General features: G+C 53.2%; 1 protein-coding gene across 1 annotated transcript; it reads right to left on the reverse strand.

Annotated features, from left to right (window-relative positions):
* Positions 1-1,249: 1,249 nt before the first annotated feature.
* On the reverse strand, positions 1,250-8,233 carry FAM210B (family with sequence similarity 210 member B; the record flags this gene model as incomplete). The annotated part of the gene is made up of 3 exons (XM_080716246.1): positions 1,250-1,466; positions 1,796-1,968; positions 8,063-8,233. 3 exons carry the CDS (start codon positions 8,231-8,233, stop codon positions 1,250-1,252), a joined length of 561 nt encoding a protein of 186 aa, XP_080572372.1.
* Between the last annotated feature and the right edge of the window lie 3,170 nt (positions 8,234-11,403).

The raw sequence follows: 11,403 nt of genomic DNA on the forward strand, positions 1-11,403 counted from the left end.
TAGTTCCTCTAGTTTTATGTCACAAAGGTAATTTTTAAAAAAGGAACTATGCCAGGAAGGTGTAAGTAACCCTTTCAGCCACGCTGCAGAGCCAAATAAAAACTGGGCTGGCCTGTGTCAAAGTACAGCATAGAGGAAGTGACACGGAGGCCCACCGGAGGGCGCTCTCCACCTGCTGCGTGAGAAGGGAGTGTCTTGCCGGGTCCCTGAGCGTCTAGCCCTCCTGGCTTGGACTAATTACATCTGCCTGTCCCCATTCTCCCCGGTTTCTAGTCATAGTTACTTTCCATTTATAACAAGTGCTAATTTTTTTTTTAAGGAAGTGGTACAAATCTCTCATGTATGTAATTTTAGCTCAGTTAAAAATATATAAGTAGTAGCATGCTGTAAACATTGTGACAGGTCTGGAATGTATAAAGTTTGACATCAAGTTAGGCAAAGATTGTCTAAGAAAAGCTAAAACTCATAGCTTTTTATGTGTAGTATCTAGATTCCTCTCTGAATATGGGCATCCGGAGCCAAGCGAGCCCACTGCCATCAGGCAAGGTGTCCAGGTTTTACCTACACGACCCTGACCTACTTTCCTGGAACTTCAGAAAACCCAGGTGAGATAGGCCCCACAGTGCCCAGATTTGAAAGTGTGTGGAGATCAGTGAAACGCAGCAGGAATGCTTTTTTTTTTTTTCTTTTTCTAAAACGAGTGCGGCGAATGTCTGGGGCTGGAGCTCCACGCGGATCATGACTCCGCAGCGTTCAGACTTGCTTCGTTAGCTGCGGAGCCGGCAGCTGCTCTACAGAATGTCGCGTGATAAACTGCAGCCCACTGGTGGCAAGTTGGAGGAAGGGGAGGTTTAGAAGCCAGCTAAATCAATCACCGCTTTTTAAGAACGGCAGCAGTGGCAAGCCCCCCTGGGGCACTGGCAGATGAATTCTTTGATTTTCTAGAAAGAACATTGTGTAGGCTGTTTGGCTTTGCAATGCTAACTCATTTGTACTCCCTAGCTGACATTTTAGATCACATACATGGGCCCTACGATGAATGATGAATGGTGTTAAACTATAAAGCAAAAAAAAAAAAAAAAAAAAAAAAAAAAAAACAGTGGTTCAAAAGCCCAGTTTTTGTGGTGAGTGAAGGTAAAAGCTGTGAGAATAGCAGTTACCTTCCCCCACAGAAAACTACAACCCTAAAATCAGTCCAAACTGCAATTTTAAAGAGACAGTTCTTTAGTACCCACAGGTGAGGTGCTCATCAAGGTTTTGCGGCTGGAGGTTTAAAAAGTCCCACTTTCCGAAAATACCTGACCACGAAGGGCACGGAGACCAAGGTGACGCTGATTCTCGCTGGTGCGAACAGCTTGTGGACCGCGTAGGCCACCACGAACGTGCTGGCGCCTGCTGCCATTCTCGACTGCACCAGTGACTCCTTAAACCCCAGCTTGAGCAGGACTGCAGACACGTCCACGCCGCTGCGGGGAAGAGGCAAAGGAGATCAAGTTACGATGTCAACTTGGCTGTGACGTTTACAGGACTTTCAGAAAATGGGATAAACTGGGCGTGGTGGTGCATGCCTGTGATTTCAGTACTTGGGAGGCTGAGACAGGAGGATCGCAGTTCGAGACCAGCCGCAGCTACTTGGGCCCTTTGCAACTCAGTGAGACCGACCCTGTTTCAAAAAAGAACAAGAAGTAGAGTTGGGGGTATAGCTTGGAGGTAGAATGCCCCTGGTTTCCATCCCCAGTACTGAAAAAAAACAAAAACAAAAACCCAAACACTAATGGCTGCCCAGAAGCCTTACCTTGAAATAACCATGTAAACTACTCCCAAGGAGATGAGTGAGATCCCGATGTGCAGGGACACGCCGACAGCCCCGTACTCCTGGAAGACCTTTTTCAGCTGCTGCGACTTGCTCTGCTTTTGCTCTGTGCCGCTGGTGTCGCCACCTGCTGCCTCAGGGATTTTGCCGGGGTCCTGTGCACAAACCAAAGACGGCAGGACTGGGTCGGCGGTCATGGCTGCCTGTCAGGCCCTCCATAGAGGGCCAGGGGCCCTCGTTCTTATTCATCAAGCTAAGACTTAAGGCCTGCTTCATCACTGGGCAGTTTGGGGCAAGTATGACTGGGCATACTTGATGCCATGAAGTACCAAAGGTGGGCACCGGCAGGCACGGTTGGCAGGACGACGGCCCCACAGGTGCCCGGGTCCTGATCTCTATGGCTGCCTGTGAACACACCACCTTATAAGGCCAAGGACTTCACAGATGTGACTAGGGACCTTGGGACAGGAACTGGTCTTGGATCCCCAGGTGGGCCAGTGTCATCACAGAGGGGAGAGAGGGGCAGGAGAGTCAGCACCAGAGACGGGGAGGCGACGGCGGAGATCTGAAGACTGTCACCGAGGACTCAGGCAGCCTCGGGGAGCTGCGAAGGCAGGGCTGTCCCCTGGAGCCTCCAGAGGGAGCTGGCCCTGTCGACACTTGATTTCAGCCCAGGGAGACCCTCATTGGTGTTCTGACTTCCAGCACTAAGATAACTGCGTGCGCCATCTGCCGGAGCAGCAGGAGCGGCTGAGCACCAGGCTCGTGTTCCAGGGGAGCAGTGATCCTCTGTCGAGTGCTGCCTCTGCAGAGCAGTCTCCATCTGCTCCTCTGCATCCCCAGGGCAGCCTTCTGCAGAAGCTAGTACTGCCTTCCCTGCGTCGCAGAGGAGCGGGGCAGGCTTGGAGAGGTCAGGTCGCTGGCCCAAAGCCATCCAAGATCAAAGGCCAGAAATCAGGCTTGTAATCCCAGTATTTAAGAGGCTGAGACAGGAGGATCACAGGTATGAGGACAGCCTCAGCAATGTAGTGAGACTCTCATCAGCCTAGCAAGACCTTGTTTCAAAATAAAAAAGGGATGGGGGTGTAGCTCAGAGGTAGAATGCCCTTGGGTTTAATCCCCAGTAACACCGCCCCCCCCAGCCAGGCCACCTGATCTACTGCCTGAGCACTCAACCACCCTGCTGTGCAAGACCAAAGAGAAGAGGGGGTCAAAATACAATGTACAAAACAGGGTCAAGATTTATACCTGAGATCTGAAAGAGACCAAGAAAGGGCTCATTCCTGGACAATATACACTGGCCTGGATTTGAACAGAGAGAACTCATTGTATGTGGCAGATGTTACCACTAATTGATCACATACTGGGCCTGGAATGTTTGGGAGACAAAACAACCCAATCCTACCTGCCCCAGAGTGCCCAGTAAAAGAGCACTTTGAACCACAGATACAGCGGCAGTCCTCAGAGCCGGCCGGCAGGTGGTGAGTACCTCTTGGCCTTCCTGCAGTTGGACCCCTTCCCCAAGCACTTCAGAACACGCTGCAGCTGAGCTCCAGGGCAGAGGCAAAGGGAAGGAGCAGCCCAGAATCCCCAGGAGATGGGGCCAGGCAGGATTCCCCAGCCACGGGCGTTGGCACAGGGTCCCTAGAGCCTTTGAGCCACACACTGCCCGCATCACCAGGCCCGTCTGGGCTGCTGTCGCGCGGCTGGGTGAGGCCACGTAGGAAGCTGTGCAGCGCTCTTGCTCTGGACGGTCTGAATGCTGCTCTCTGGATGAGGCGAATGATGAGAATCCGAGAGCTTCTCCCTCTGCGCCTAGCCGGTGTGGGCAGCCTCTGAAGGGCTTACTGGTTCCCCATGTGATTCTAAGGTGGCCAGCCAGCCGTCCTGCCTTGCCGGGCCCTCTCCTGGCCGGCTTCCCTCCTCGCGCAGGACGGGAGAGGCTCCTTGTGGCCCGCAGCTCCACTTCAAGTATTTCAGGTGGAAATGCAAACGTCACCTCCTCCAAGAAACCCTCCACTGCGGCCGAAGGCCTCCATCAATCTCACTCTAAAGCTGGCAGGAAGCCGCAGTCCCGCGGTGTCTTATTCCTCCCAGTCTTGCATTAGGTGCTGCTTTCTCTGTGGCTGGAAGTCTGGCTGGCTGCATTTTTATTTTTCTTTTGAGGCCAGAAGGGCTTTTGCCAAACTAGAGGATGTGAACAAAGGGCCCTCAGCAGAGACCACCGTGCACAGACACGCGGGACTGAGCTCGGCCGGGCCAAGTATCAAGGATGGGAATGAAAGGGGCTTGCAGCCGCAGGGTTAGCCTGGAAGACCTGCAGCTCCCAGCTAGCTATCTGCGCAGGCAGCCTTGCTGCGAGGGGAGGGCGGGGCTGGCTTATCAGAACAGTGCAGCTCTCAACAGCCTAGACAGAGAAGGAGGCCTTGAGGAACGGTGATGGCCAAGCCCCTTCCAACCCTCCACAGCCAAAACGCCCTGGGAAACGCGTTCTGGCTATTTTGGAATGGCTGCTCTCACAGGAATCAGGAAGACAGAGGCACCATGAACCACGCATTTTTCTTCCTTGCCCTTGAGACTAAAGTACTTAAAACAGGGAATTATGAGCATGTGATGTACAAGTAATAGAAATCTCTGAGACACTCATTTCTTGGTGAGACGCTCCCCTCCATGCCTGCGATGTGTTCGGCACTGCTCTGAGCGTCTTCACTTTATGTCGAGTGTCCCACAGGATGTGCTTTCAGGTATGGTGTGTTAAGCCCGGCGTGTGGCATAGGCCTGTGATCCCGGTACTAGGGAGGCTGAGACAGGAGGCTCACAGGTCCAAAGCCAGCCTCAGCAACTTACCAAGGCCCTCCAAAACTCAGTGTTATGCCCAGTTCCTTTGTCCCGGAGAGACCAGCAAGGAGCCGATCTGCTCAATTGCGATCTCACGAGCTTTAGGTTCTTATAACTGCCCTCTTGCTTCTGTACTTTGGCTTTTGCGGATAAAGATTTATCCCCCTAGCACAAGAAAAGGGGGGAAAGAGATGGCAATTAAATGGATAAGCAAAAAGAATGCTGAAGGGGCTGGGCACTAACTGAAAACAGGATGTCCTTGGTGGTCTGTGCCCCCAGACCAGCCTAGAAGTCAAGATGACATTTTGGTGGTTAACAACTGTTGAAGCATTCCGAGAAGTTAAGGAAAACATGTTCAAATGTAGACCCTGTGCAGGGACAGCTGCCAGGAGTAATAGTAACCAATCCCCCGTGAACCGCTGATGCTATAGGTCTTCTAAGCCAATCACGGTAAAGTTAATGAGAACTGCCCAATCAACAGAGGCTCTTTGTCTAAAAGGGTATAAAAATGGAAACCAAAGTGTGCTCAGGTTCTCATACTGAACCGCCGTGTCGGTTTATGTTGGGTATCCAAGCCTAAGCTTGAATAAAGGATCTTTGCTTTTTACATACAGATCGGCTCCTTGGTAATCCCTCCGGGACAGAGGAACTGGGCACATCATTAGTGAAACCCAGTTTATATACGTGTGTGTGTGTGTGTGTGTGTGTGTGTGTGTGTGGTATATATGGCAGGGGGTGTAGCTCAGAGGTAAAATGCCCCTGGGTTCAACTCCCAGTACTACACACACACACACACACACGCATGCGCGTATGATGTCCCTTTCCCTGCCCCAATATTTATTAAGCATAAGAGGCTATGTTGGAGCAGAGGATGGTGGGAAGATTGAGTCAAAGACCTCAGCTTGATCAGGCATCTCCGAAAAAAAACCATTTGTTTTCCTTCATTGGGTAAATAGTAATAACGCCATACTATGTTTACTTTGCACGAGGCACTATGCCCAGCACTATGGAAACATTAATTCACATAATCCTCCCTACCTTCCTCTGAGTTAGGTACCACCAGCATCCCCCTTAACAGAAGAGGGTCCTGGAAGCCCAGAGAGGTTTAAGTAACTTTCCAAGGATCACACAGGGATTAACTGCCAGAGCTGGGACCCAAGCCCTGTGTCTGTTTCCAAGGCCTTTACTGTTAGCAGTTACACGGAGTCTCTCCAATGTATACCAGTACCTTCTCTGTGCTAGGCGCTGCCCCCAGAGCAGGGCACAGAGCAATGAACTTGCCCGGAGCCCGTGATGTGGAGGGAGGAGAGGGGCAACAAACACAGCAGCAGCACTCCCAGGCTGCCGGGAAACGTGGGCATGGCCGGGGGAAGCTGCCAGGCAGGATCGACGAGGGAGCCGGGACTGGGGGTGGGGGCTGGAGCACCTGCTGTGGGGACTCTAAGCACTAAGTGAAAACAGCAGGTTGCTTCTGTGCTCTGTTCTCCTGTGACAGCAGAGTGCCTATGGCAGGCCCTGGTGAGCTTGTCTCTCTGGCACTAAATTAAATGCTTGGTACACCTGGAACCCCAAGCTGCGCTCTGCCCTACTGCCTCCCAACATAGGCGGCCAGGAGCCGTGTGTGTGTGTGTGTGTGTGTGTGTGTGTGTGTGTGTGTGTGTGTGTGGTTGCTGACCCTGGCCAAAGCCAGACCCTTTCCCCATCTGCTCCAGGCTGCCAGGGAAGTATTATCTCAGGGAGATGAGAATATCTTTTGTTCTAACCACCTGTCAGACTGATCCCACTTGATTTGAGTTTTTTTTTTTTTTTAACTAGGAATGGAACCCAGGGGCATTCTACCTCCAAGCTACATCCCCAGCCCTATTTTTTTTATTCTTTATTTTGAAACTGTCTCACTGAGTTGCAACTGCCTCACTAAGTAGCTGAGGCTGGCTGTGAACCACTGATTCTCCTGTCTCAGCCTCCTGAACCCTGCATGCTGGGATTACAAGCGTGCGCCACCACACCCGGCTTCCTCATTCCACTTGAATTCCACCCATCTTTCAGAGAGCTGAGAAACAAGGTCGGCTCATGGGTCCCTGGGGCTGTGTGCATCCACTGTGATTTTTAACAATTGCTAGTGTTAATTTAGGATGTGCCAGGTGTCGGGTACAAACATTATCTCATTTGACATTCACTCTCTATGAAGTGTGACTTCTTAACATCTCATTTGATAGACGAGGAAACAGAGACGCAGAAAAGTGAAAGCATTTGATCAAGGCCACAAAACTAATGAACAGAGACAGGAATCCGAGGCGTCTCGGTCCACATGCACCCCCACTGTGTATACGCCCCGGTCATGACAGATTCTGGGGCAGGAGGCACCACTGATCTGGCTAACAGAACAAAGGAGTCAAAGGGCCATTCCAGACGGTGACAAAGGAACAGAACATCCAGGGCCTGAGTCCAGTGGAGGCGCCCAAGGCACCAGGGAAGGCTGCCTGGAGGCAGAGCCACCAAGAATCGCCAGGAGGCAGAGTCCTGTGGAGGGGATCCCAAGTGGGGTTTCTAGGCAATGTGCCACAGGGAGGCAGGAGAAGGGGGGGCAGGGAAGCGTCTCCCCTGTGAGAGGCTTGGCCAGGCATGCTACTTACTGAAACCTGGGAAGTTCAGGAAGTGCTGGGTCAGCCAGCGGCCCTGTGATCAGGCCTGCACTGAGCTGTCCCCAGACCCCTCCTGGGGAGGTGCTGCTCTCAGCCTCGAGGCCCCGAACCTGCAGCGGGGAGCCCTTCTCTGCAGGACCCAGGGCTCTGCGTCCAGGCTGGTCATCCTGTATCTCCAGATTCCACTAACTACTATTTCTTTTCAGAGACCCACTTACAAAACAAAACAAAACTGGAAAGCCTGTCTGTACGGAAACTAGTTTTCACTAAGCACTCATGGGAGACGACCAAAATGATTTCTTGCCCTGGGAAGCTTGCCCTTCCAGTTAGATAAATAGGGCGGAGCAGCAAGTGTGGTGACCTGTTAGATAGGCAGCTCCAGCCAGGCTTTCTGCTTGGCCCCCTGCTCCGGGGGGAGGCCTGGACGGGGCTTCAAAGGCTACAGGAGGACGTTCTTACCACGTACAGGCGCCCTACCTATCTCTCGTCTGCACAGCAGTCCCCGGCTGACGTTTCGAAAACTCGGGATTTGCTGGAGACTGTGTGACCTTGGGCGGGAGAGCAGACCTCCCGAGCCTCAGTTTCTCCGGCTGTCAACCGGGAGGACCTCTTTCTTGGCTTGTAGGGATCTGGGACTCAGGGACCCCGGAGGTGATCGGTCCTGAGCAGCTGTGGGCGAAAAGCTGTCCCTGCGGCGGCGATGGCCTGCCCCCGGCACTGCGCTCCCAGTACGTGGGGATCAAGGGTCGGGGTCGGGTGGGAGGCTCACCTGGTGACCGCCGTAGTTCCCGCGGGCCGTGCGCAGCAGCCGGGCATCTGGCTCGGGTCGGAACAGGGCCATGGCCAGGGGCGGCCGGGCGCCCAGAAGCCGGGTGGCTTGAGGCCCGACCCGGGCACCCATCCGGCTCGCGGGGCCCAGCAACGCCAGCAGCCCGGCCATGGTGCGCGGAGAGGCGCGACGGTCGGCGCAAAGGACCCGGTAGGACGCGGGAGGCCGGAGGGGCGGGCAGGGCCGGGAAGCACGCCCTCCCCGATACCGCCTCCCGGAGCAGAGCCGGGCGCCGGATGGGCGGGGACGGAGACGGGCGCGCACCCTCTAGGCTCCACCCACCAGCTCCGCCCTCCGGAGAAATGACCAGTCCGGAAGCAGAGTGGGTAGAATGAAGCGCCCAGGCTCCGCCCTATGGGGGGCGTGGTAAAGGCTGGTGGGCGGAGTTATAGGCCATAGGCCGCCCCCAGGGCGACTCAGCGGGTGGGCGGGGCTGGAGACGCGCCACCCTGGCTCCTCCCCGGCCCCGCCTCTCTGGAACGGCGGAGCGGGGTGGGCGGAGCTGGGGACGCGCATGCTCTGTCTGCCCCCAGCGCCGCCTCTCGACGGGGAATCTTTACAGGTCTTGGCAGGAATCTTGGGCTTCCAAACTGGGGAGCATAGTTTTACTCTGAACACAAAGGGGGGCCCAGGGCGGCCGCCTGTGAAGTTTTCTCCCTGCAGGAATGGATGAGACCTGAAACACGTATTTAGGTGTCAACTCCCAAGAAAAGAGACGTGGGACTTGACCCTTGTTAAAGTGCCCGTTTAAAGTGCTCTAAACGAGCCCCGTGAGTTGTCACTGTGAACGTGCAGCCACTTTGAAAAGTAGTCTGAGTTTCTTAAAGAGTTAAACAGGCGCTGAGCAGCCACGATCGGCAAGTCCGGCCCCCGTGTCTGTCAAGGGAAACGAAGACCCAGGCTCCTTCAGGACCGAAATGCGAAGACGCCAGTGTCCACAGCGGTTTATTCAGTTTAATAAAAAACTGGGGACAGCCCAGATGGGCAGCCAGCCGCGGCACCGCCCTGGCACGGAGGAGGCTATTCGTCCAGCCATTGAAGGACCGCCCGCCGCCCGCGCAGCCGGGGCCGGCGCAGAGGTCGCCGCGGTGCGAACCCACTCTGAGCAGGGCCAGAGCAGGCGACACCCCGAGCCGGGGGCCCGGGGCGCCCGAGGCCGGGCTGACTGCAGAGAGCGGGGTGGACCTTTGGGGCGCAGAAAGTGAGGGGTGAATCGCTCACCCCACTCAGCATCGGACACGGGCACGTCGAGGGCTGTGCATTAAAGCCCAGTGAGACAGTCTGAAACGTCTGCCACACAAAACAGCACGCTGGCTGCACTTAAGTCAACCACGCTCCTACAGTCGCAGGAATCACCCTGGACCTATGTTCATGGCGTGGGGAAGGTGGCGTCACCCGCAAGCTGGAGCCCGGCCCTGCCCACCTTGGGGTCCTCCCCATTTCCGCTGTTTTCCACTGTTGTCACTCAGGTTTCCTAACCTGACTCCACATCAGTTGAGTTTGTGATTTTTGCTGTGTGATGATTAGGTCAGTAGAAAAACATGTCTTTGTTTATCCTTTTAAATGTAATGGTAAATATAATACTGTAATTATAGGCTTTCCATATATACATATATTTGGTGGAACTGGGGATGGAGCCCTTGTACCTCAGGGCTACACTCCCAGACCCATTTTATATTTTATTTGGAGACAGGGTTTCTTAAGCCAGTGCGGGTGGCTTCGAACATGCCCCATCCTCCTGTCTCCACCTCCCAAGCTCGGGGTGCGCCTGGCTTTCGGTATCTTTTTGTCTTCTAAAAGTGATGAGGAAACTGTCTTCCTTTTTTTTTTTTTTTTTTTTTTTTTTTTGCGGGTCTGGGGATGGAACTCAGGGGCATTCTACCTCCAAGCTACACCCCCAGCCCTATTTTTTATTCTTTATTTTTGAAACAGGGTCTCATTGAGTCGCAAAGGGCCTCACTAAGTAGTAGCTGAGGCTGTCCGAGAACCGCAATCCCCCTGTCTCAGTGTGCTCCACGCCTGGTGGACTGGCTTCCTTTTAATGAAACATTTGCAAGTGGCTGCGGCCTGTACTGTGGGCGGCTGTCTTTTTTTTTTCTCAGTGTCATCGCTCTAGGGCAGAAGCCCATGTGGGCAGTATATTTAATTAATTTTTCCTCATTTTTGTGAGTAGATCATCTATTCTCATGGTTCGGATGTTTAAAGAATCAGTCGACAATTCCCCCATTCCTCTCCCTGGGAGCAACCGCCCCCACTGGGGTCCATGGGGAGTCTTCCACCCCCACCTCTGTTGCTTTTCATATTTAATTGTACCTGAGGGCACGCAGGGCCTGGTGGCGCTCACCTAAAATCCAAGTACCTGGGAGGCCTAGACAGAGGATCACAGGGTCAAGACCAGTCTCAGCAACTTAATGAGACCCTGTTTCAGAATAAAAATAAAAAAGATGGGGACATAGCTTGCAGATAAACTGCCCTTGGGTTCAGTCCCCAGTACCCAACAAAATAGTGCACGTAAAGATAGATTCCTCAAAGTGGAATTTATTGATAAAACAAGATACGGGTGTTTGCACATTTGGAGAAATGGCAAAATTGCACTGCACAGAGGTTGCAGAGTATGCAAAAATTTACTTAGCTTCACCCTCAGATGGTGTCTTAGCAGACACAGTGTGGAGCTGACAGTTTCTGTTCTTAATTTGAGAATCTGACAGCATCCAAGACAGCCTGTGGATAACACTTGAGAGTTGTATTCATTTTTTATGCTGCATAAAGAAATCACCCCAAACTTAGAGCCTGAAGCAATACTCATTTGAGATGCCATCTATTTTAATGTCAGGCACGGCTTACCTGGGTCTTCTAGGACCTCACAGGCCTGGCTGTCACAGATGTCTTATCAGAGGCCCACTGGGAAAGAGCCACGTTGAAACTCCTGTACATTGTGGACAGAATTATTTTATTCCTCTTCTTCTTTCTTCTCCTCCTCCTTTTCTTCTTCCTCCTCCCCCTCCTCTCCATCCTCCTCCTCCTCCTCTTCTTCCTCCTCCTCTTCCTCCTCCTCCTCCTCCTCGTCTTCTTCTTCCTCCTCCCCTCCTCTCCATCCTCCTCGTCTTCCTCCTCCTCTTCCTCCTTCTTTCTCCTCCTTTTCGTCTTTATTATTGGTGTGCTGTTGGTGTGCTGTACTTACACATCACAGTGAGGTTTAGAATGACAGGAAATTCATCCTCTTGCCTTCATAACACCAAGGGCCCTGGCTCTCCACCGACGGTCAGCTGACATGCCAGAGG

This window comes from Muscardinus avellanarius (assembly GCF_963383645.1).
Source record: "Muscardinus avellanarius genome assembly, chromosome: 19".
Lineage (NCBI taxonomy): Eukaryota > Metazoa > Chordata > Mammalia > Rodentia > Gliridae > Muscardinus > Muscardinus avellanarius.